The sequence below is a fragment of the Ambystoma mexicanum genome, chromosome 3p (genome assembly GCF_040938575.1).
Source record: "Ambystoma mexicanum isolate Mex_15411 chromosome 3p, UKY_AmexF1_1, whole genome shotgun sequence".
Classification (NCBI taxonomy): Eukaryota; Metazoa; Chordata; class Amphibia; order Caudata; family Ambystomatidae; genus Ambystoma; species Ambystoma mexicanum.
In genome coordinates, this window is record NC_090925.1 from 368942206 (window position 1) to 368969440 (window position 27235).

Consider the following 27235-nt stretch of genomic DNA (forward strand, 5'->3'; position numbering starts at 1 on the left):
GGCCTTCTCTGGCGCACATTTTTTTCCTGCGCAGGGACGCTACCGCCTGCTTTCGTGTGGCGGACATGTATGGGCCTGTGCGCATCTTTGGCCGTGCGCTGTTTTTCCCTATTCGATTCCATGAATACGTGTTGCAGGCGAGCGTGTGGGCGTTCTGCGCACTTGCCTCCTGTACTTCCCCCGTGACGCCCACATTTTCACGAGTTGTTCCCCATTCTGCGTGTGACGCCCCGTGTTACGCCTACTTTTGTTATGTGCGCCGCGCTATGTGCGAATTCGCTGTGGCCTTATCGCACGGCGTTCGATGACCTGTGCGCCAGCGTGCACCGTGCACTTTTTCAGCGCACATCCACATTTTGCGCGTGCACGGATTTCCATGAATTGATTTGCGATGTTTTCTGTTCGATAATCTCACTTGCACTGCGATTTTCGCTATTTCACTGCGAATCGCACGTTATCGCACGCGTGCGCCGTTTTTTCGGCGCACATTGATTCCATGAATCGGCCTGTTAGTCTCTTGTCACTTACAACCAATAGAGCTGAAACATTGGCATTCTCTGAGGAGGAAGCTAATAGAATATTGAAACTTATTAAAACTAATGAAAAGGAACTTGGCGCCACTGCCAAACTGGAAGAACTTGTGTATCAACTAGAAAGGTTAATACAACGAGAAATAAGTCAGAGATTACACGCTACGACACTGTCACAATATTACAGATCCCAAGGGATCCCCAGGGGATTAAGGATAGACTTGGAGCCTACCCTTTGTAAAGACAATCCTGAGTTCATCAAAAGGTGGAGGCTGATACTAAATAAATGTTCACTGGACTTAATTATTCTTACGTTTGAGGAGTTATCAAAATCGCTCACCACCATTGTGACAGACATTGAAACTAACAAGAAGTCATTATTATCTCTAATTGCCAAGGATGAGCTGTCATAGTTACTAGAAAAAATCAACAATAAATTGGATGACTACAAGACTGAAATTGAAACAAAGAAGATATGGAAATTTAGAAAGGATACCCTTGATTATAAGTTAGACATTGTGTACTCTTTGAAAGAATATTATTAATAACAAGACAGTACAAAGGAGGGAGACAACCATTTAATAAGAACAAACAAGTCCCAAATACAACACCATCATCATCAGAAGCCTCCAGTACAGAACTGGACAACCCTCAAGAACTATCCAAGCAAGTACAGGAAATAACCAAGGATCCTAAAGAGACCGGTCAAATTCCAATAATGTCTCTCTTCTGTTTTCTTCCCTTAGATGGAAATGCGGCCTCAATGAAGCTGTGAGACTCGAGATGCGGCCAGATGGAAGATTGATGCTACCGCAACGTTCGACAGCAGGTAAGTGATGGTTTAAGGAAAAGCGCAAAGTATGGAGAAGCGCGACCTTAAACTGACTGTTTTTTCGATGTCTAACCTTGTCTTCTGTTTTTCCTTGCAGGCGATGCTGTCGACGATGGAGCGTGTCGTGCTGCGGTGCCAACATGAAGATTTCGGCATTCCGGAGAGTGTAAAGATGAATGCTTGGTTTGCTGAAGAGATGTACAGGTAAGAATAGCTTCCCCCAGTTGGTAAGTATGCTGGTAGGAAGCAGGATGTCCAGGAAGCAGGGTCTTCAAAGGTAAGCAGGTCTGACCTCAGGCGACGGTGAGCATTACGCTGCTGGTAAGGGCAGAATAACGCAAAGCGTCTGTCTTGAGGATCAGGGCAGCTTATATAGCTGTGAATCCATTAGCAGCCACATCCAAGAATACACTTGGGGCTGCTTAATGGATGGAATGTTCAAGGTTAATGCATCTGAAGTGCTTAATGGATGGAATGTTCAAGGTTAATGCATCAGAAGTGCTATGTCCATAATAAAAGCTTTCTGGTGTTAAATTGATGTTCTTGTTTACTTTTGTTCATGAGCTTGGCGCCAAAGGCGCCAGGACAGTGTCCACCCAGGTCTCCTGTGCATACGACCCCTGCATACTTGTGCCCCTGAATTCATGACCATGACAGCCACACACTCCTCGAATGCTCCAGACTGCAACCAATGCTTTGCAACCAACACTTTGCAGCCAGCCTCCAAATTATGCAGATTCATCAGTGTGATTCCTACTCAGAAGCTTCAACTTCTCTATATGGTATCCAAGTGGGTTGGATACCATCTATGAAACCATTAATTCTATTTATGCAGTTTGGGATCTCCAGACCAACACAGTATTGATTTATTTATTTATTTAAAACTTTATTTTTGGGGTTATTCATAACAAACAAAAAATGGACTGCACCAATCGGGTGCAGTCAACAACACTACTTTCAAGACCTACAAAATTCCCGGCTTAAGCCCCCCCTTCCTGTAGCGATTGGCGTACGCTCTCTTCTGTTGACTTGTTCACTGTGTTTCAGCTAGCTGCGTTGATTGGCCCTCTGCGTTTGGGAGAGTTGTGGTTGAGAGTCTGAGGTGTCTGATTTGGAAAGTAGGTAGGTGATGTATGGGCCCCATAATATCGGGGGGTCGTGCGTGGAGGGGCAAGGTTCTTATGAATTCGGTGTCCATGTCTTGGCAGTAGGTAATATCTTTTTTCCATGCTGTTAGGCGACACTTCTGCGTGCCAGCACCAGGAGAAGGGCAGCCAGTCTCCTCGACGGGGGTTGCAAGTATTTGGTCAGACTTAAAAGTGCGATGGTCGGCCAGGGGATCAGCTCTTCTCCCACTACGTCGGCTGTTGACTGTAGGATCGATGACCAGAACCGGGCAATCCCGGGACAGTTCCAGGCGAGGTGGATAAAGTCTGCGGCAGAGGCGACACATCTTTCACATTGAGCTGATGCCTCGGGGTGGTGGTGTTGTTTTTTGGCAGGGGTGTAGTAGGTTTGATGTACGAAGTTGAAGTGAATTTGTTTGAAGCGGGTATTTATAGCGAGTTTCTGAGTTTGGCGAATAATGTAGGACCAGTCGTCATCTGGTATTGATGACTGGAGGGCTGTCTCCGATTGTCGTTGTGCTTGTGTGTCGGTGATTATCGTATCTGTTAACAGTGAATTGTATATCATGGACACTTGTGTTCCCTCCCCTTTAGCCTGGATAACGTTGTGTAGCAAGTCCCATGTCGCTGGTTGCTCGGGAAATGATGGGAATTGGGCTTGCAGGTTATGGCGTAATCTAAAGTAAATGAATATATTGAGTGAAGTGTTACCTCCTCTCTCTTTGGCCATCTGAGGGGTTATGAACATTCCTTCGGGGAACAGGTCACCTATGGATTGGATATTGACTTTGTTGAGCCAAATATGAAATATCTTTTCACTTGTCAGAGATATACCGGGAAATGGACTTGATCGGTAGTAGGGGGGAATATCTCGTGTGTATATCATAATTGTTGGCAATTTTCTTCCAAATGGCATAGGTGGAAAGGACAGTGTTCATCGTTTTGTGTGGTACCGGTAGGTTGCTGAGAATAACGGCTCTTAAGAGGTTTGGAGAAGCTAGGGCCCGTTCGATCTGCACATGTGGGCGTATAAAGTGTGTGGTGTACCAATGGCTCAGGAATTGTGCTTGCGCGGCCCAATAGTATTTCTCCATGTCTGGGAGTGTGAGGCCACCTTGCGATATTGGTAAAATCAACGTTGTATAAGCAACTCTTGCTGGCTTTCCGGCCCATATTAGTTCAAGGATAAGGCTTTTCATTTTTTGGTAGTATTAGGGGTATATTTGTGAATAAATAAAGAGGTTTGGGGAGAATCACCATTTTGGTCAGTGAGATCTGCCCCCAAAGCTTTAGTGGGAGGGACTTCCATCTCTGAATATGTTCCTGGAGGGAGTTTACTGTCTTCCCATAGTTGTCTCTAAATATTTTGTTGTAATTCAGTGACATCAAGATGCTGAGGTATCGGACTTTGGAGCATTCCTATTTTAATCCGTGATCATCGGGGAACTTGGGGGTATTCGGTGTCAGCGGAAATATCACTGATTTGGAGTGATTGGTTTTTAGGCCTGAGATTTTGCTGAACTTTTTTACTTCGCGCATTATCGGGTTGAGGTTTGTCTAGCGATCATTGACAAATAACATGACGTCATCAGCATAAAGGGAGACTACCAATCTATGTGGACCTAGGGTGAGGCCTCTATTGATTTGGTGGGATCTTAGTCTGGAGGCTAGGGGTTCCATGACTAGGGTAAAGATGAGGGCCGACAAGGTGCAACCCTGCCTGGTGCCGCGCTCTAACCTGATACAAGGAGATTTCTTGTTACCTAGGGTGATGTATGATCGGGGATCATTGTAGAGTAATGATATCATTTTAATAAAGAATTTTCCCAGGCCTATTTGTGTAAGTGTCGCAAAAAGGTAGGGCCACTCTACGGAATCAAAGGCCTTTTCGGCGTCCAGTAGGACGGCGATTGCTTGTTGTGTTGGTTCAAGTGCTGCGATGATGCCAAACAGCCGTCAGATGCCGTAGGTTGTGCTGCGCCCGGGGATAAAACCGGCCTGGTCACCTAGTACTAGTGCGGGCATGAGAAGAAGAAGTCGTGTTGCTAGGATTTTAGCTAGAATCTTGTTGTCAAGATTAATTAAAGAGATTGGCCTGTAAGAGGCAGTCTTTTGGGGCTTGCCTGGTTTGTGTATCAGGAATACATTGGCTTCGCGGAGTGTGGGTGGAAGGATCCCTTGCTCTAGGGCTTCTTTGTGTACTTGAAGGAGTAATGGAGCTATGATGGCCACGTGTGCTTTGTAGAATTCTCCCGTGAGGACGTCGGGGCATGGAGCTTTGGTGTTTGGGAGGGATTTTATTGCTTCTGCTATTTCTTCTTCTGAGATTGGTGCGTTTAGTTGTTCGCAGAGTTCTTGCACTACCCAATTTACGGGCCGATTCATGGAATAAATGTGCGCTGAAAAGGGGAGCGCAAGCGTGAAAATCGCAGCGCAAACGTGAAAATCGCAGTGCACGTGTGCCAAAGCCGCGCACATCTATTCATGGAATTCAGTGCACTTGTAAATCCTGGGATGTGCGCTAAAATCGTGGGTGGCGCACACGGGCGCACACGTCCTCAAACAGCGTGCGCTATGCGCACAGGGAAAGCACACATAGCGCAGCGCACACAACAAAAGTGGTCGGAACACGGGGCGTAACACGCGGAATGGGGAACAACACGTGAAAATGTGGGCATTACGGGGGAAGTACAGGAGGTAAATACTCACAACGCCCACACGCGCGCCAACAAAACGTATTCATAGAATCAAGCAGGGGAAAGGCATGCGCCAAAAAAGATGCGCTAATCCGGAAACACATACGCCAGCAGGAAGCAGGCGTAAGTGGCCCCGCGCAGCATAAAAGTGTGCGCAAACAACAAACAAGCTCAGACGCTACGATGAATATACCGTTCCTCGCAGCAGTGGTCGTGGGACACCGCAGGAGGAAGAGGATAGCCAGGCCCGCATTTTTTTACCCAGGACCAGCCTTTTTGGGATGCCTGATGACCAGGTGTATGGGAGATACAGGTTTCCACCACACATAATCCTAGAACTGGTCAGGGAGTAGGAGGATGACCTCACATCACCCACCCTGTTCTCCCAAGCACTGAGCCCCTCAACGGTGCTCAATGTACTGCACTTCTTGGCTACTGGGTCATTTCAGCGGACAAGTGCCATAGTAGGGGGTGTGTCACAGGCCACGCAGTCACGCAGCCTACACCAGGTGTTGGCCATCATGACTGCATGCCCCTCAGTCCTCAGGCACATATACATGCCCAGAACACCTGCAGAAAGGCAAGCTGTGGTGCAGGACTTTTATGGGGTGTCACACTTCCCCAAAGTGCTAGGTGCCATTGATTGCACCCATGTGGCTCTACGTCCTCCCAGGGCCACTGAGCACATATATCGAAACCGCAAGCACTGGCATTCAATCAACGTGCAGGCAGTATGGGATGCCAAGGGAATAATCACTTCAGTATATGCCAACTAACCAGGGTCAAACCATGATAGTTTCATTTTCAGAACGTCACCCCTAAACCGGGACCTGGAAGCTGGGCGGCATGGCGACACATGGCTGATTCGTGAGTATAAATGCCTCTGCACATGCATGCATGTCAGCTACTGAGTAATGTGACAACACCACTAATGATAGCCAAACTCCCCAGGGGATAGTGCCTACCCTTTGAGCACCTACATGATGACGCCAATTCAGGACCCCACCACACCACCCGAGGTAAGATACAACACAGCCCATATTGCAACCCGGGGCATAGTGGAGCGTACATTCGGAGTGCTCAAGTCACGCTTTAGCTCCCTTGACCGCTCTGGTGGGCAGCTGCTATACGCGCCCCCATTAGTGTGCAGGATCATAGTGGCAGCATGTGTCCTGCACAACGTTGCAACACAGCGGCGCGTGCCGGTGGACATGGTAGTGTCCCCACATCCCCAACCACATGCACGGCCGCTGCGCATGGGAGGTGAAAGGGCACGTGGTGAGGCAGCCCGTACCCAGCTTGTGGCAAATTACTTCACCTAAAATCCCACCCCTGCGGAGTGCACACAGGCTTGGCACATACCAGCTGACAATCAATGATGATGACAAAAGGGACAGTCAACTGTCACAACCATACCAGCCTGAGATTGTTCACCTGGAAGTGTTACATTGTGTGCATACCTACCTACTTAAAGACACCCAATGCTGTGTCACAAAAAGACACAAATTCATGCAGCAGGAATGATTACCCCCTTGCAAAATACCACATCAAAATAGTGCCATGTCACCCAACCCCTGCCTATCTCAGCTACCCAACACACCATTGCATGGCATGCAATGTGAAAGCAACTAAATGAATGCACAACACATGACACAAGTCTCACAAAGTGCAATGTCCCTAATGTAAACAGTCCACAGACAATATGCTCTCAGTAATCAATAAGAAACACCACACATTAACAAATACCAGCAACATAAAACATCAGTACAGGATGAAAGTGTGGCAATATATGACAGCAAACAATTAAAGTAGTGCAAGTCTCACAACCTGACAAGGCAGCACATGGACCCCTTCCAACTGCAGAGTGTTGCTGTCAGGCAAACGTCTCAGTGTACTGCATACAACATGAACTGCATCTGCAAAGGAGATGGCCTTGTGAAGACATGAAGAACCTACATGTATATAATGAGAAAGACATGGATGCACAAGCACATATCAATATACCATGCAGTGTAGAATCCAACAACAATCCCCACTACAGATGTACACACAGTTTTGACTACAGACTGCCCAAACAACTCATGGGAGCCCAATGTCACTGTGTAAGTTACTGTCACTTGGTCACATCCTTTGCAAGCCCATGGAAAGGGGAAGCAGGAGGGGGGTGTGTGTCAGGAAACCAAGCATCTAACCCAAAGACAGAACAAGCCTGCCTGTGCCCAGCTGGAATATACAGTGGATGCCCACGGGAGCCACACAAAGCAACACACTGTAAAAATAAAAAAATAAAAAATGGCCATGTGTGGACCAGAGGGAGGGGGGGCACCCAGGAGGCACGAGGTACAGGGTGCATCCCAAGACCCACATGCGTGGATGTTGAAAAAAAAAAAACCTCCATGGGCTCATGGCCTGCACGGCTACACTACAGTGGGAGAACTGCTGTCGCTGTCATAACCCTCTGCTGCTACATCAGGAGGTGGCCGTGATATGGGAGGCAGCCCACGCAAAGCCTTGGTATGGTCCTCCATGGCAGCAAGCATGCGGGTTTGGAAGGTTTGGTTCTGCAGGATGATGGTACGGAGATCCCCATGCAGCACCTCACGGGTAGCACGCATTTCTGCCTGCATGGCCTCGCGTGATGCCCGGATCTCCTGACGGGTTGCCTGGAGCTCAGCTGACAGTGAACGTGTGAGCTGCTCCAGCTGCTGTTCTGACCTAAAATTCCGGGAAACCTCAAGTTCACCTAGAGTATCTCTGAGGGGCTTCCGTGTGCACCTGTGACTCTACAGATATGGCTGCACGCAGAGTCTCCAGTGCAGCCCGTCGGTCCCTGTTGGACGCCAACATGTCCTCCCTGTGTGAGTGGCAAATGGAGTCTGTTGCCTGCTGCTGGAGCTCCATCTGCCTTTCAGGGGGGAGAATGGAAGTGGCCACCCTATCCATTGCTTGACCCATCATTTTACACGATGCCCCCTGTTGTGCTGCTATACTGTAAATGGAGTTCTCCCACACAGTATTGCCTGGTGGCGCACGGCCACCACGTTGGCGGGAACCACTACTGTTTGGGGCAAGGCGATCTGCACCTTGCTGTGCAGGCACTGCCTGAGGCTGCAGGACTGCATTCCTCCTTTGATCTGCTGGCCCAGGAACAGGGGCAAATATTGTGGAGTGTGACCCTGCATCCGTAACCGCCACAGGCGGACTTTCCAACACTGAAATCCCCATAGAAGGGTCTACCCCCGGTGCAGGTGGTTTGGACAGAACAGCATCCCTGCCAGATACACTCACCTGCGATGGCACATATGTCTCACTGTCCGATTCAGCACCTGATTCATAGAGGTCTGCCGAGGTGTACCCAGAGACACCCGTGGACAGTATGGTCTTCAGGAGGATTGGGTTTTCACCCACCACCACGACATGTACTCCACTGGTGCCTGGTTGTGGCTGAGATTCCTCCTGGGTCTGCACCATCTCCTCCTCCTCAACAGCATCAAGTGCTTGATCAGCTGCAAAAACATGAAAGACAACAGATGGAAACAGGCATGAGCACCATAGCACACACATAGGCCTGACGAGGCAGAGATCCAGTACATAAATTGCACGTGTCCCACATGACTATAACCCTGGGATGCATGCACTGTCAATGAGTTGGCAGGGGAGGCAAAAAACACACACTGAGGACTCCAAGATGGAAAAGCAACACATGTGCAGCATGCTGGATAGCACTGGCAGCACACATTAGCCTAAGAGTGGCATGGCCAATACACATACATGACAGATGCCATCACACAGATGTCACGTAGCGTAGCCATGGTACATTTGACAAGTACAACCATATGGTAGAAAATCAGTACTGTCACACATCCATGTGAGATGGACATGATGAGATGAAACCTGCAAAATAGTGTGACAAAACACACATGTGCCACACGCTGCAACAGATCCAGTGTTCACTGATACAGTGATGGCAGGCAGATGAATACATCAATGGTTGGTCACTTCAACATAACAGAAGACAACAGTCATGTTCAACATTCAAACAGGGCCCAAAAATGATTGTGTGCAGCCCATTACTCAATCATCCTGAATGGTCAAATCATTCCCATAACAAGGTAATACATGTGGGCCATTGTGGGGTGTAATGTATGACAGAAGTAGGTCACATATGTGGCAGTACGTCAAAAAAATGTCTCCTAAAAATGGCAAGGATTGAAACAATCAGGCGGAATGAACAGGAAAACATTTTGAACAATGTAGTTGCAAGATGACAGTTGAAGGGCAACTGCAGTAATCTGGTGAAAATTGGAAACTGTGGTCAGAAGGGATACTATCATACCCAAACCCAAGGCCGGGGAATGGTTTTCAGGGACCACATGGGTGGCCCATACCAGTCATAACTACACAGCCTCACCTGGCACTCAGTCAGAACACATCACCCAAGCAACATACACATGGATTGCACACACATGCATGGACACTCACTGGACAATGCTTCAAAATCTGGTAGGTCTCCCACGCCTCGGATCTGTTCCTCTGTGACGAAGGCTTCAACGACAGACTCATGTTCAGTGAGTTGGTCGTCCTATGGTGGAGACCCACCGCCAGTTACCAGAGTAGAGGCATGATTGGAAGCCAGCTTGTCCTTTGCTCTGCGTTTCAGGTCAGTCCACTGCTTATAGCAATCATCAGCTGTGCGCCTCACAAATCCAAGGGCACTAATGTGGTCCGCAATGGTCTGCCAGTGGGCCCTACGTTGAGCAGGCGTAGTCTTGCACCCTGCAGTCACCACCATTTTGCGGCTATGTGCCAACACATGGGCCACTAGCGCATCTAGTTCGGCGTCATTGAAGCTAGCCTTCCTTGACGTGCCGGAGTGTGTAGCCGTGTCTGGGGTCCCAGCCTGTAGTGCAAGAGCACCCTTCCTTTCTTCTTCTTGGAAGGTGGTGCGGATCCTGAGTGTTTTACGCCGCTCTGGTTGGTAGGGGCAGAAGCGCAGGTGGACTGGGTACTTGAAGTTTGCAAAGGCACAATGACCAAAGGTCTCAATGCAGTCATTTGCTGCAGGGTGATGTTGGCAGGACCAACCTCGGTGTGAAGGGCTTGGACTGACATTTTCCCGGCTGGGAGACTCAGGGCTGGGGTGGATTGAGCTGCAGCGGCCCCTGCAGCCTCCTCACCCTGGCTACTTGGGGCAGCAGATGACATTGCTGCCCCAGATCCACGTGGTCTGGTGACAGAAACTTTCACTGCCACACGTGGCTTAGACTTGGTGACACGGAAGTCAGCCTGTGCCGGTTCAGTTGACAATATGGGCCGATTTCATGAGGGCTGAGCTGGGATGGAGTCAGCTACATTTCCCACAACTATTGCACATCCTGGCCACGTGCCCTACCGCGCCCACCTTTTGGAGGTCGGCCACCTTTGCCTCCCTTACTGCTTGGTCGCCTCCCAACCATGGCACTGATGTTGTTGTGCGTATGAGAGTTGCAGTAAACAATTGTCCTGGGAAATTGGGGTGAAAGGGGTAGGGTACTAGATGGAATTCGTACCCTAGTGCTCTAGCAAGGCTGTCTGTGACCCCTGGGGGAAGATGACGGGTCACGCAACGCACAGGCACCCCGAAAACAAAATTAAACGTGCATGCAATCCCTGGTAGACCACGTGCGTGGAAAAATGAACCCGCACTACGCTATGGCACCCAGAAACACAAAAATAAGCATACGCATGATACACGCAGCCTACACTGACCTCTGAAGGGGTACGCGACACACAGGGGCAACCACAGTTGGAAAATACGTGCGTGACTCACCATCTGCCTGGAAAAAGAACGTGAAAAAGACGCGCGTGTGCGCGTTGGCAACACCCCCGCCAAAAGAAGAAATGAACGCTGTCTGAGTAAACGGGGAGTACGAACTGGAACCGTTGTGAAGTAATCGCATGTGAACCGACAAGAAGTACAAGAATCACCCGCTCGCTCTCCACAAAAAGCACGTACAAGAAAATGGCAACCTACGCGTACCTTTTAAGCCAGCCCACACATGCCACGTCACTTACGCGCGTACGCGCTAAGGGCCTTTCCTCCAATTACACGCAGTGCCACCCGGACGTGCAGTTTTTTCACGTGTACAATGAACATGCACCCGTGTTGTGGGAAACGCCTGTGCGCGTTACGTCACAGACGTGCTTACGCGCTAAGGGCCTTTCCTCGAATTACATGCTGACATGCACTTTTTTCATGTGCCAAATCACTCTGTATCAAGCTGGCCACGCGACAACACACGGAAGACCACGCTCCTGCCCAAAAGGCCATTTTCCTGCAACCCAGAGCCCCGAGCACGCTCCCACTTGCCATCTGCTGCTGCCTGCCTGCTGCCGACGTGCCCTGCTATTTGCTGCCTGCATGTCAGCCATCTGCAGGGGTCCAGTTGCTGTGTCCACCCCTGCTGGAACAGAAGACTCCCGACTGGGATACCATCGCTCCACAGCCCAGCCCCAGGACCCAGTTGCCCATCCACACCTGCCTCGGGGGTCGCCATGTCGGGGCAAACACCATCTGAGACCACCGGTGACCCCTAGCCAGAGAGGCAGAGGGCCACCAGCTTCAGCAACAAGGAAGTTGGTGTCCTTGTGGAGCAAGTTCTGGGGCATTATGATGCCCTCTTCACACCATTGCGTGCCAACAAGGAAGGACGGAAGAGGATTTGGGAGGACGTAGTGGTTGCCATCAACGCGGAGGTGGTGGCAACCCACGACATCAAGCACGTCCGGAAGCGATGGGAGGACTTCAGGTCCAGGACCCTCAGCAAGGCCCGGCACCTCATTAAGGCAGAGGATGCAGAGGGGCACCGGGTCAGCCTGAGCAACATCCAGATGAGGGTCCTGGAATGCATTAGCCCAGCGCTCCACGCCCAGGTCCTTGACAGGCCGACCCATCTGGAGTTGAGCAGTAAGTGGCCATGCATTGCTGTGTGAAACGGGGCATGCTGGAGTGTGCTGGTAGTCAGCTGCTTGCCTATATGTGTGACATGGGCCATGTATGGATGTGTGTGTGCAGGGACATCATGGTGCTGCATGTGAGACCAGTCATGCAGGAACCACATGGATGGTGCATGTGTTCCGATGCAACATGGGGAGCTGCATGCGGAATGCACACATGAATGCATGCTTGTCTCTGTTCTTGGACATGGATGGGGGTGGGAGATGGGTGCTGCTCTCATGTACATGTATGGTGTACATGTCTGTGTGTCTGAGAAGCGTGTGTGTGACTTTGAAACGCCATGGATGCATGACACATGCCCGTGACGATGTGTTGATTCACTTATGCAGTCTAGTCACCCTTGTATCCACTGTGTCTGTGGTGTACGAGCCCTGATGCATGACCCTCCGGTGATGTGTGTTCATGGGATCAGTATGAGCCATGATGCAAGTGAGTTTGAAGGCATACCTTTATGTGAATAGAGGCCCTTGTACATGGATGCTGATTGCATGCGCCGTGCCTGTTTCTGCATGTGTGTTGCCTGCATTGACCCATGTGTTGTGGAGGGAAAGGATGGAAGTGACCTTTGACAGTGCCACTGATGTGTTATTGCTTCCTGTCTAGGGGACTATTGTACAGTACCCTGATGCTTGTGTTCTATGTCCCCCTCTATGCAGCGTCGAGTGAAGAAGAGTGCGGAGACGGCACTGTGGAGCAAAGCAGTGGGGATGCCTCCACTGGGCGGCGACGCAAGGCCCAGCCACCCTCCCAGGAATTGCCATCATCCGGGAGCGCGGGGACTGGTGCCGCGTCTGCCACTACGGCTGTAGCGGATGGGCCGGGTGAGCCCCCACAGGGGCTTGCAATGGCAGAAGACGGTGCAGAGACATCCAGGTTGGTGGTCTCCACAGAGGAGGAGGAGCCCGCTACTGAGCCGCACATGGGGCCTGGTGGGGGTAGTACCACTGGTGCAAGTGGTACTGTCCAGGGCCAGGGGCAGAAGGCAGCACAGGTCGCCGCAGAGGGGCCTGTGCATGTCGCTGTCCCTGACCCTGTGACTGCACCACCATGCACCAGCAGGAATGCCCCGCCCCAAGCCCGTCCGCAGGTATGGGGGAGGCCCACGTCATCTGGCACTCCACTACCTGCGGACGAGGAGTCCCATGACCGTATGGGCTCCGTCCTTATTGGTGTCGCATTGCGCGCGCGTGTCATTCGTGATGACGTGCATGCTTTCTGGGGGTACCACGCACGCCATCACAAAGAGCTGCGTAGCAACGTGGCACAGTTGGGAGGGGCCATGGTGGGAGGGTTCCTACATGTGTCGCGCACTCTGGCGGACCTCTCCTCCTCTGTGGAGACTATGCGCCAGTCGTTCTCCTTGCCCTCTCCCGGCCCAGATTCCACCAGGGCCCCCTGTGGACCTGGCCTGACCAACACAGCCAGCTTGGTGGAAATCCCATCCCTGCCACAGTCGGGAGTCGGAAGTCCAGCAGGGGTGGACACCCCATCAACTGGAGACCAGCAGATGGAGGATGTGCAGGCAACATCGGACAGGGCACATGGACAGCAGCAGCAGCAGGCTCAAGGTGGGAGCGATGATGGCTCGGGGCCATCAACATTAGAGGGGCAGGCATCGGCCAGAGGGCAGGAGAACCCTGGAATGGGAGTATCTTCCGTGTGGCTGTGGATGGGCCAGCGGATAGATGCGGAGCGGCGGCGGGCGGAAGAGGCGCGGCTCACCATGGTCAGGGCGGAGTTCTCCATGCGCCGGGTGTTGAGGCGGGCTGAGTGCCTCGAGGCAACTCGCAGGGAGTTGGAAGAGGCCATGACTGCATCCCTGCGAGACCTCGGGGCTAGGGCAGAGGCCCGCCTCCGGGACATCGACATGGAGTTCGACGATGCCCTGGCCCGGAACATCACAGAGTGAGCTGTAGGACTTGCCCGCCGCCATTGTATATAGTTAGTTAGTGTTAGGTTTCCTTTCCGTTTTTATTTGTTTTGGGATGCTTGGACAATGCCCCACGTTTTTGTATATAGTTCTTCATTAGGTAGTTTTTTTTTATAGGTTTCATTTCATTCGTTGGGCTCATGCACCCTGAAATCAATCTTTGTACATAGTTGAACTGTGGATTTATGACAAATAATTTAAATTTAAATCACCATGGATCAATGGATTTTTAAATGTACGTTTCAGTTGGATTTGCTTTGGTGGACGGAGAGTTTGGACTAACTCTCTTTTCGATGACTTTGGATTGAGACTTCTTTTATTTTTTTCATTTTTGGACATGCATTTCTTTTCTTGTTTAAAATATTTTTCATGTTTTCATTCCATTTACTTCATTTTGTGCTAAATACATTTTGATTAATTACTTCCATGTGTGGTATTCGCTAATTGGTTTACTGCATGTCACAATGTGGATTTACACAATCACCGGCACCCAGTGTGTGTGTGTGACGGACATGTGTTGATGTAGGTTTGTGTCATGAAATAGGCCTTTCAGTGTGGGGTGGATGGGAAACTTGATTGGGTCTCAAGACTGGGGTGGCATGCAGTGGTATTTCGGTGGACATAAGGCCCATGAACGTGCATATTTATGACATGTTGGGGGGACATGAGTCGGGGCCTTTTGGCAGGTGCCCGTCAATGCTGGATGGGTGGGGGTGCTGGGGGACATGAGTGGGGGCCTGCTGGCAGCTGCCCGTCAATGCTGGATGGGTGGGGGTGCTGGGGGACATGAGTCAGGGCCTGCTGGCAGGTGCCCGTCAATGCTGGATGGGTGGGGGTGCTGGGGGACATGAGTCGGGCCTGCTGGCAGGTGCCCGTCAATGCTGGATGGGTGGGGGTGCTGGAGGACATGAGGCAGGGCCTGCTGGCAGGTGCCGGTCAATGCTGGATGGGTGGGGGTGCTGGGGAACATGTGTCGGGGCCTGCTGGCAGGTGCCCGTCAATGCTGGATGGGTGGGGGTGCTGGGGGACATGAGTCAGGGCCTGCTGGCAGGTGCCCGTCAATGCTGGATGGGTGGGGGTGCTGGGGGACATGAGTCGGGGCCTGCTGGCAGGTGCCCGTCAATGCTGGATGGGTGGGGGTGCTGGGGAACATGAGTCGGGCCTGCTGGCAGGTGCCTGTCAATGCTGGATGGGTGGGGGTGCTGGGGGGCATGAGTCGGTGCTCACTAGTGCATGGCGACATGTGAGCTGGCTGGGGGCATGCCCAGGGTGGATGGGCTGCCTACGGGACATGACCAGGGGTGCAGGGTAGTCCCCTGCAGTGTGGAGCTGGGGAGGGGGTAGAGGGCACACCTGGGAGGACCCACACTGCCAATTCACATGCGAAACTCCCCGTGCACCCCCCAAATACACGTACCCCGCTCGGCCAAGGCCTATCGCGTGTGACACTTCACGCACACCCCAGAAATACACGTACCCCGCTCGCACAGGGCCTATCACGTGTGATACTTCACGCGCACCCCAGAAATACACATACGCTGCTCGCACAGTGCCTATCGCGTGTGATTCTCCACGCGCACCCCTCAGAATACACGTACCCCGCTCCCAAAGGCCTATCGCGTGAGATTCTCCATGCGCAACCCAGAAATACACGTACCCCGCTCGCACAGGGCCTATCGCGTGTGACACTTCACGCGCACCCCAGAAATACACGTACCCCGCTCGCACAGGGCCTATCGCATGTGACACTTCACACGCACCCCAGAAATACATGTACCCCGCTCGCACAGGGCCTATCACGTGTGATTCTCCACGCGTACCCCCCAAATACACGTACACTGCTCGCACAGGGCCTATCGTGTGTGACACTTCATGCGCACCCCAGAAATACATGTACCATGCTGGTACAGGGCCTATCACGTGTGATTCTCCACGCGCACCCCTCAGAATACACGTACCCCGCTCCCCAAGGCCTATCGTGTGTGACACTTCATGGGCACCCCAGAAATACATGTAACACGCTCGCACAGGGCCTATCGCGTGTGATTCTCCACGCGCACCCCTCAGAATACATGTACCCCGCTCCCCAAGGCCTATCGCGTGTGATTCTCCACACGCAACCCAGAAATACACATAGCCCGCTCGCACAGGGCCTATCGCGTGTGATACTTCATGCGCACCCCTCAGAATACAGGTACCCCGCTGCCCAAGGCCTATCGCATGTGATTCTCCATGCGCAACCCAGAAATACACGTACCCCGCTCGCACAGGGCCTATCGCGTGTGACACTTCACGCGCACCCCAGAAATACACATACCCCGCTCGCACAGGGCCTATCGCATGTGACACTTCACGTGCACCCCAGAAATACACATACCACGCTCGCACACTGCCAATTCACGTGCGAAACTCCCCGTGCACCCCCCAAATACACGTACCCCGCTCGCACAGGGCCTATCACGTGTGATTCTCCACGTGCACTCCCCAAATACACGTACCCCGCTCGCACAGGGCCTATCGCGTGTGATACATCACGCGCACCCCAGAAATACACGTACCCTGCTCGCACAGGGCCTATCGCGTGTGATTCTCCACGTGCACCCCTCAGAATACAGGTACCCCGCTCCCCAAGGCCTATCGCGTGTGATTCTCCATGCGCAACCCAGAAATACACGTACCCCGCTCACACAGGGCCTATCGCGTCTGACACTTCTCGCGCTCCCCAGAAATACACGTACCCCGCTTGCTTAGGGCCTATCGCATGTGACACTTCACGTGCACCCCAGAAATACACGTACCCCGCTCGCACAGGGCCTATCACGTGTGATTCTCCACGCGCACCCCCCAAATACACATACACTGCTCGCACAGGGCCTATCGTGTATGACACTTCATGGGCACCCCAGAAATACATGTAACACGCTCGCACAGGGCCTATCGCGTGTGATTCTCCACGCGCACCCCTCAGAATACATGTACCCCGCTCCCCAAGGCCTATCGTGTGTGATTCTCCACACGCAACCCAGAAATACACATAGCCCGCTCGCACAGGGCCTATCGCGTGTGATACTTCATGCGCACCCCAGAAATACATGTACCCCGCTCACACAGGGCCTATCGTGTGTGACACTTCACGCGCACCCCTCAGAATACATGTACCCCGCTCCCCAAGGCCTATCGCGTGTGATTCTCCACACGCAACCCAGAAATACACGTACCCCGCTTGCACAGAGCCTATCGCGTGTGCACACCCCCAGAAATACACATACCCCGCTTGCACAAGCTCTGTTGCGTGTGATAATTCCAGCGCACCCTAGAAATACACGTTCCCCGCTCACATGATTGCGCTGCATTGGGGATTTCAATGGCTTTTCCTTGCGCAAGGGGCGTTCTTGGGGGCGTAACTGGCGCTGCGGGATGTTCTCTGCACCAGCGCTCATTATGGCTTGGGAATTCCATGAATACGCGGTGCGCCATAATGCTGTTTAGCGCACACGGCTAGCGCACGCTGGCGCACAATCCCTCTCTGCGCTGCTCGCGTGCGCTGCCTCTGCGCTGAAATCTATGAATTACCCTGATAGTTCGGTGTCGTTGAGGTAATCTTGAAGTGTCTCAGGGCTGGTGTTGCTTTTGGAGCTCTATAGGTCTTGGTAGAAATTGCAGAATGTATTTACTATTTCCTCTTCTGTGTAGAACAGGTTTCCTTGTGCGTCTCGAATATGTTCCACGCGGGCAGGTGTTTTGTCGATTCTTAGCAGGTGGGCTAGAAGTGCCCTGGGTTTTTGACCCTCGCCATATTGTCGGATCTGGTGTCTGCGACCTAAATACTTCAGTTCACGTTCAGCTGACTCGTGGAATTTCCGTAATTCTTCTTTCAGGTTGGCTTGAGTCTGCGGATCTTGGGACGTTGTGTATTTACTTTCGAGTTCCTTCAGCCAATGTTCACTGTTTGTCAATTCACGACGTATCAGTTTCAGAATGCCGTTTTCCTTTGCCATGCATACGCCTCGTACATAGCATTTCAGTGTTTCCCACAAAGTGCCGGCAGAGCTCACCAAATCCTGGTTAATTTCGAGGAAAGTGTTAGGCAGAAACCTGTGCAGTTACCTTAGGGACCACTGCAAAAGATTTAAGACTACAGGTGTTTGGCAGTAAACCCACTTGGTAGCAGTCTGTACCACACAGATTCACTTGGTAGCTGTGGCTGAGCAGTTAGACTTCCCTCAAGAAGAGTTAGGCAGTATATAGAGTATACACAATAGGTACAGAGATACAGTAGCACAAGCAAACACTGACCAGAGCTTTGGTGTAAAAGTATATAATTATTTATTTAATGACACACTTGTAAATTACACTAGCACAAAGAGGTAAGTAAATTCAGCACACAGTCACTATTATATATATACAACCCAAATTACTTATTAGATAAGTCTTAATGAGAAACACCACTTATTTTCAGACAGAGGTGAGCGCTTAACATAAGATGACACTCTAATAAGTTATTAAAAAGGGAGGGAAAAAGGCAGAGTTATGGAAGCACACAAATTTAAATACTTTTCAACGAACCACAGTAAGGCAGGATAGGCAGAGTTCCACTGGAGAGCAAGGAAGTCAATTGCAAGGCCACTCTTGGAGAGAACAAGCAGAAGGGGTCCAGGTTCACACAGTGGGGGTATGCCCAAAGAGTCTTGTAGATAGTTCGCACACAAAGAATGAAATTAAAGTCAGGAAAAGTTAGCTAGGTTGTCCCAGGCCATCCCAGGTTAGAAAGTCGAGGCTTTACTGTCACCCCGAACGATCTATCGCAAGGGAAGCCAGGCGGGACACAGTACCTTAAGTGGGAAGGACGCTCCAGCGGGGGCAGTTGTTCCTGGCAGCGGGTTCAAGTCGGTGTTTCGTCCAGAGGAACAGGAGGTCTCGACATGGAGGAAAGATGAAGGTTGTTGCACTGCCAGGGAAGAAACCAGCCGCGGAGTTCTTCGGTTAAAAGGTACTACCCTTCTATTCGCGGTAGTGGTAAACCATGGTATTCCGGTTGCCAGGGTGCTTGGCACGGGCAAGGCGGCCACGAGATGCTCCAGGAAGGCGAAAAGAAGGCAAAACTGGTTATCCCCACCAGTCAAAGGAAGAAGACTCTCTGGACTAGAGATCTCCTCTGTCGTCGGGAAAAGTGGTGAGACGGTTCAGCAGGGCTCCACCGGTGGTGTCATCGTTGCAGGTCAGCTCAGCTTCTCCCTCCTCGGATTCTTAGGTCCTGTGGCGACTTCTGAAGTTCCAGTCCCCAAAGCCCTGCTTTTATGCAGAAAAACCCCATTCATTCAGCCTAGCTGTCAATCAAACATGCTAAGTGGTGAGCCGGGCGGCTCACCACTTGGGCCAATCACACAAGAGTGCGACTTGAGTTGCCGAGGCAACTCAGTCCAGGGTGGCTAAACCCCCTCCCACACCCCCTGTGGTACCCAGACAGAGTGGCACCACTTTTGGAGGCTTCTGTGGAGAAGCCCGCCAAAAAGTGGAACAAAGGGCTCGACTTGGGTTGGAGTCACAGAAGAGAACACAAACACCATTTTAGAATCGAGTTCTGGCAAAACATACCAACCGGTGAATTAATATTAAATAAATAAACCGGCGGTATGTTCGAGGCTATAGGAATTAAATAATTAAAGTTGGTGGCCTCGAACAATGGGAAAATCCCATAGAGATATATTCGCTGTCGAATATAAAAAGTAGTATCCACTGCCACCAGCCAAAACTCGATCAGGGGGGACGGAGACATGCCCCCTCGAACAACAGACCCCGGGGCAATCGAATTGCCCCGACCAGTACGTCCACAATATGATGGTTTGTACTGGTTTCTGTTCATAATTTGGGACTAGTAAAGCAAATGGTGACTTTACATGCCCTGGGAGACAGTAGTCAGTCCCAGGTATGGAGTCTATGTTTGGGGGTCGCAACGACACCCCTGGGTTACGGCACGGAGGGTGCTGTGTAACCCACATCAAAAACACATGAAACCCTATGGAGTAAAAGACTGCATAGCCCATAAAACACATGGAAAGACAAAGGAACACCTCAAATCATGTCTAAGAGTGGGAGTAAAAGAGTCTCACTCTTAGCAGGAGAAAAAAATAAACCCCAAAAATCCAGCAAAGCTGCTGGGGGACTCACTAGGTTTGGGAAATTAGCCTTTACAGAGAATTCTCCCTAACAGAAAGTAGTGATCTCTTGCTGGAGTTCCGATGCAAAAACAGAATCTGAGAGTGAACCTGCCTTGAATCTCCAGTTGAGGGCAGCCTCCTTGATGTTAGGCAGCGTGAACTCAAGTGTCACCATGGAATGGTCGGAGAAGGAACGTGGGAGGATTTGACAGGGTCCCCAGCAGTATGGGCTTTTGGTTGATGCCATGATATAGTCGATGCGTGAGCTGGTATTATGGACTGCTGAGTGAAATGTGTATTCACGTGTGTCTCGATGGGTGTGCCTTCAGATGTCAGACAGTTCAAATGCTTGACAAATCTCTGTCACCTGTTGGCTCACTTTAGAGGGTTTGCTGGCTGTGTTGTGGGATTTGTCGCTTTTGGGGTCTAGCGGGGTATTAAGATCTGCGCCCCAGAAGATTGTTGCTGAAGTGAGCGTTCCTAGTTGAGACATGACCCAGTTATAATTATTTGGTCCGTCCGTGTTAGGGGCATAGGAGTTCACCAAGACTATTTCTTTCCCAGCAAGTAATACTCTCATCAAAAGATCCCTTCCCTCTGCGTCTTTCTTTGACTCAATTAGGCTGAAGTTAGCCTTTTTGTCAATTAAGATCGTGACCCCTCTTGCAAAGGATGAGTATGAAGAGAAATATCTATGGCAACCCCATGACCGGGCCCAGTGTTGCTCAGCAGTTGGCATAAGATGGGTTTCTTGTAGCATGGCAATATTGATTTTGTGTCTCCTGAGGTATTGGAGGATCATTCTGAGTTTAACTGGTTGGTGTTTTTGCTTATCTTTTAACAACTTCTCAGTTTTATATTTTCTTATTTTTTGTTGTCAAATCACTTGTATTTTTAAAAAAAACCTTTTTATAAAAAAGTATTTTCCCAAAACATGAAATAAATAAAATGCAAAGACTTTCTTTCTTCTTCTTTTTTTTTTTCTTTTTTCTTTGCGGCTGACTGTTCACTTCAACTACAAAGGTTTTGAAATATTTGAGATATCTAACGATACTCAGCACAAAAATTAATTGAATTTATTTCACTATGTGGGCAAAATAATAATTTCGCTAGCGGACTTTTGGAAACCCAATGTATGTAGAATGTAGATATAGTCGTAGGTAAAGGTATGTTGAGAGGTCAGGGTATATGATTAACACTAATAATACTTTGATTGGCCCCTGACATAACGCCTTAGTAGAGAGGCTTAAGTCTCTGACTTTTTAAGGGAGACCAAATATTAAAGGTTCTCTTTGTATGAGTTTAATTCTTCTCATTTATGGAAAGATATGCAGTTAGACTTGCAATGTCAGGGGGAGTCTTGGGTCTCTGCTGCACAGGCAGGCTTCAAGCTTTGAAAATGGAGTGGCGGGACAGTGGCGCAAAGATGCGCTGTCCAGCCCCATTGCATAATGAATGGCAGGCTCCCAGCTATTACGTGGTTGCTGGGAGCACATTTCACAGAGTTGGAGCTTTTAGCCTTTGCTTTACCATCCTTCACCAAAGTCACCACTAACTGAATTACATACACCAAAGTTTGGTCCTATGCATTGAAAAATAAAACTAGGCTTACAGGAATGGCATGTATTCCCTGTACAAAAGATCTTATATCTCAATCATATAACTATCATTACAATTCAAAAAACATATTCAATAAATGAATGATCTTTACAGAAAATGTATGTGAAAATGGATGGTGGATAGATTAAACTCAAGAATTCTTAAAGTCATTAAACTGGTGGACTGACCTTCTCTATCAAAATATGTTTATGTTTATATGTTTCGTACGTGCCGCAGGCATCAGGGCACGGAGAAGACAGATCAAATAAATGGAAGGAGAGGGAATACTGCATAGCGGTTTAAGAGAATAAAAGTGTTTTCAGTGCCTTTTTAAAAGTAGGAAGGGTTTCTTCACAGCGCAGGTCTATTGGCAAGTTGTTCCAGGCTATAGCAGCCCTCACTGGGTAGGACCTCTCTTTCCCTTTAGCTTGCTTAAATCTGGAACATAACAATCTCTTGGAATGTTTGGACCTTGTGATCCTAGCAGAATTCTGGACATTAATTTGTGTTTTTAAGTAAGCAGGAGCTTTGCCAAACAAACACGTGTGTGTCCGAGTGTTGATTTTGAACTGTATTCTGGCTTCCATCGGGATCCAGTGCAGTTTCCTTTTAAAAGATGATATATTCTCAAATTAAGAGACCTTATTTACAAATATGGGTAATTGTGGATGATACACCCCCCTTGAAAGTAAAAGTAATGACGGACAGCTGTGGAGTGAAGACGAATACCCTTTCCCTTCCTCCCGGGTTGCTTAACCCTTATCTTCTCACTTGTAAGGCATTGTGCACTGAGCTGAAATGACAGTCAGCAAATCACCTCATGGTAAAAGCCCTGTTTACACAAAATAAGATTGTTGCTTTCGACTAGTTAAAGATTTGGTGGTAGAAAGTAGTGGCAATATTGTTTTGCTATGTCCATTTGTCAAAATGTAAATGGCTCTAAAACCTGCTGGAAGGAAAACCTTTTGGTGTATGATGATCTCTTCTTGAGAACTGCAGTAGACAGTTTTATGAAAGGCTTATCATGGACTGTCTGGAAAGAAAGGTCACTCTTGTTGATGCGAGGGCTGAAGATTTATAGACAAGTACTGTGATGTAATGGTGGTCTGGGACATAGTCATTGTTGTGTTTTCCCTGAGAAATGGAGACATTGACTCCTGTAAAGCATTTACTAAACCCCTGCTTGGTTGCACCAACTGTCTGTACTGCCCTCCTTTGCCTTTTGGAGAGTATGTGGTCAAAAAGGAATTCGTACCTATGTTATGGAGATGTCTCTTAGGACAGAAATTCTGGGTGAAGTCTTCAGGGAAAGTTATAGCTGTGGTTAAACGAGGTATCCTACACAAACCAACAACATATGCCTGGTCATCCCTTTTCTTCTGTGTTCTTCAAGGGAATAGACATTAGTAAACCATTCTCTTATCTTGGACTTTACCAAATATAATATACTCTCCCTCAGACCTGCAGTGTGAACAGAAATTCAATTGTAAGAAGATGTCTTCCTGCCACCACAAAAAAAATATGGGACTTGTATGGTAATTTATTTGAGATCATCTTTTTTTCATCCTCTGGATAGGCAATTGATGTGGTAGGAATTGTTGCAAATGGAGCGTCTGCTGAATTTATGTGAAATGTCGATTTTAATGGATTTATTCTCAAATGACAGTCACCTGTATATAATCTTACTGTATTTAACTGGTTAAGAAAGTTTGTTATGACATAGCCAAATTAGCTAGTTCATAATATACTATGATCAAAAGTGCACTTAAAACAATATGTTGCCATTTGGATTTTTGGTTCCTTTTTGTTCTAAGGGTATAGGCATTAAATTGAAGTCTGTGCAAGGATCATAGGCACTGGAACATTTATTATGATAAAATCAGACTTGCCACTTAGGTTCACTACTATGTTTATGGATACATCCCAATCCTAATGCTTTGTTATTCAATATATAGATTTCTTTTAATACCTTGAGACTGTACTTGATATGTTGCACTTCGCAATTATTGTTTACTCTTAAGCATGTATTAAAAATAATTTCATAAACAAAAACATTTTTAAAACAATCCTGTTGACAAGAAAGGGCCCAACAATAGAAATATTAATGAAGAGTTCCCACAAAGTGTGCAAAACCTTGACTGAAAGAATAAGGTAACCAACTTTTTTTGATGGTTAAAAAAAGGACAAAATGTGGCGCGTGTCTAGCTATCTTGTTTTTACATACCTACCAACATTTGAGAACAGCGATCAGAAAGACTTTGGTGGAACATCAACTAAATGTCTTAATACAAGCAAATGGTTCCATTAAAAGGGAAAGCTATTATTGAAATTATGTATTTTCTTTCTGTTTGTCCAAATGAGGTGCTAATTGGGTGCAAACGCATAAAGGACAATATTGGACTTTTCCAACTTCCCATATGTTAGCTCATGCAGAACTGACTGGCATGTCCTTTATTTGCGCATGAATGGAAATTTCACCAAAAGCATGAAATTATTGGAGACATCTAGAATAACTCTGTATGGTGTTCTGTCATGATACTGACAAATTGCCCTCAAAATCTGGGTAGGTTGAATTACATTACCCAAAATTCTTTCACTCTGACTAATTCGTATTGTCATCAGTTCAATATTTGGTCTATAGGCTTGTCAAATAATTAGACCACATTTTGACAGTTCAGTATGGTACTAATACTTAGCATCCCTGTTTAAGGTATCTATAGACAATATTAGGACTCTGTACACAAACCTAGAAGAGCATCACATCCAAATGATTTTGTATTATTCTGTCTCTATTGCAGGTTCTGGCTGAACGGATCATCACTCTGCAGACTCCGGACCTACTGAGCTCTTGGCGGGGTCACTTGAAAAGCATTTCCCACATGGAATATGTGGATAGGTTTAAGCTGATAGTCACTGCTAGCTATGACTGCAACATCAGGCTTTGGAGGCTATCTGGAATATACTTAGGTTTGGAGGTTATTTTACTGTTCAAAATGTTAAGCAAATGGGTTTATGTACATGCAAGGCATGGTGCACTGTGTTCTCAAAAGATACTCCAACACAGAGAACAATGCAGGATCAATAGAGGAAAAGAGTAACCTATTAGCCACTGGTCATGCACTTCAGAATCTTCATATTCATTGGAAATGCCCAAAGGGCTGGGGAAACTTCTTAAAGCAGCACCACTCTTAAAAGTGATATTGTCAACATAGACAGCAGTTAGACAAAACCTAAACAATAATCTGTACCCCTTGGTATGTGTCTCTTTTGTATCATATATGTAAGAGTTAAGGTTAAACCAACAAACACCTAAAGACTACACACATCAGGAATCATAACGGTAAGGTAACAACATAATGAACTTTCTCAAAACATTTAATAAAATATTATATTAAAATCAGATATCATAGTAACCTTAGCTCACCCTGTTTTTGTTTTGCATTATTTTGTTTTTGCTCTAAAATGCATCATAGTGAACATGATGTAATTTGTTGTGTGAATATTTGTCTGTTTTTAATAACAATGTTAAACTGTTTTATGTATGTTTTTAATGTGTATTACATTTGTGCTGCTTTGTAAGTATTTATAGTTTATATTATTTACTACATTTTATTTAGCACACATATTACATGTTTGTATTTTTTATGCACAGTTTAATGACTAAATATTGTGTATATACTATTTGTAGAAGTAAATGTTACTAAGCTTTTACTGTATATGAAATTTTAATACTTTTTTAGTTGTCTAACATATATTTTCCTTTGAAAATGATATGTTGGTTTAGTAAATTATATGTTTTTACAATGATGAGATGTGCTTTGTTAATTGATATTGTTGTATATGTAAAGTATGACACTTGCAAGTTTGTGCACCTTTTGTTACTGTGGATTTATTTTTTAAATTATTCTGTGTATTTTTTAATTGCAGTTTTTTGGAGGAAATATGCTTGTGTATGTTTGTTATTGTGTAGTAATTTTGTATTACAAACATATTTCATTATTTCTTTTAACATTTATGATAGGTCTAAATTGTGTGTACTTTTGAATGATTTTACATTTTATCCAATTACTTGTTTTTATGCGTGACATTTTTATAATTTTATGGTAATATTGTATGCTTTCAAGTGCGTGGGTGAGTTAAACTTACCATGATATTTGATTTTAAAATAATATGTTGTTTTTGTTTGTTTAACCTTAACTGTGTCATTAAAAATGTATTCCAAATAATTTCAACTTTTTTTACGGTTACTTGATTATTGATTTTGAGTGTTTGTTGTAATAATAGCATGTGTTGTAGACGCCCATACTATATGTGTGTGTGTGGAATAAGAGCATGTTGCATAACAGCACGTGATGTAAGTGTATGTGTTGTAAGTGCGTGTGTTGTAAATTTTTATGATTTAAGAACGTGTGTCATAAGAATGTGTATTGTGTGTGTCCTAAGAGCATATGTTGTAGGAGCGTGTGTAACAAGAGCATGCGTTATAGGAGCACATGTCATAACACTCTGTGATAAGAGTGTCTGTTGTTATGGGAGCAAGTGCTGTAGGAGTGCGTGTTGCCGGAGGATGTGTGCAAAAAGTGTTTATCATTGGAGTGTTTGTGATAGGAGTATCTGTCATAGAAGTGTGTGTTGTTAGCCTCTGTGGTGTAAGGCATATGAATGCTTGGTGTATAAGTGTTTGGCATGTAAGTGTCTGGCGTATAACTAGAGCATGAGTGTCTGGTATAAAGTCATAAAATTCACATGTCCTATATGCCTTTATATGTATGAAAACCTACAATTAAATCAGGTTTGACTTTCATATGAGGTTTTAAACTTACAAGAGGCAAATACAAAAGTTATATCTCCTAAAAACCAACATCAAAGTTAGTTCTGAATGTTATGTGAGGTTTTTAGAGGTATATTAGTGTGCATATACAAATTGTTAATTTCCCACACGTACATGTAGCATTTGTATATAAAATGTACATTTCTTCTGATAATGGATTGTATGCTCCTATATACAAGTCAACTTTAACTTTAATGTGCATTTAATGTGGCCATACCACCTACCTGTCCTTAAAATGTCTAATGTTGGTTGTCCTTAATCTATGTAAGTCCACCCATGTATTTTCCCCGTCAGGCCTCCAGATAGGGTTTGTACCAGGCCATTCTATGCATTCAAATCTTGTAAATATGACAGCTTTATTATTTTCCTGTGCACATTTACGCACAAGTTTAGAGCAGATGGCAGTGCAAAGGTCTGGTTACTTGACAGAAACTAGAACACTTCTTTTGATTTGTATCTACATGGTGTAATTGCAAGCCAGGGAGAAAAGCCTCTGAATCAGAATGTATTTCTCTAAAGATTTTCAAAAAAAGAA

General features: G+C 47.5%; 1 protein-coding gene across 3 annotated transcripts in view; it reads left to right on the top strand.

Annotated features, from left to right (window-relative positions):
* LOC138580467 (WD repeat-containing protein on Y chromosome-like) overlaps positions 1 to 25464 on the top strand; it is a 229438-nt gene extending 203974 nt beyond the window's left edge. For 2 of the 3 annotated variants that reach the window (XR_011304264.1, XM_069651033.1), the window contains one exon: positions 24668 to 25462. Coding sequence is in view for 1 of the 3 variants with exons in the window: in XM_069651033.1 (XP_069507134.1) it covers positions 24668 to 24967 (300 nt within the window). In the remaining 2 variants the exon portion in view is untranslated. Of the gene's footprint in view, positions 1 to 24667 lie in introns of all 3 variants that reach the window. The other variant, XR_011304265.1, reaches the window with a different exon arrangement.
* The last annotated feature ends 1771 nt before the right edge of the window (positions 25465 to 27235 follow it).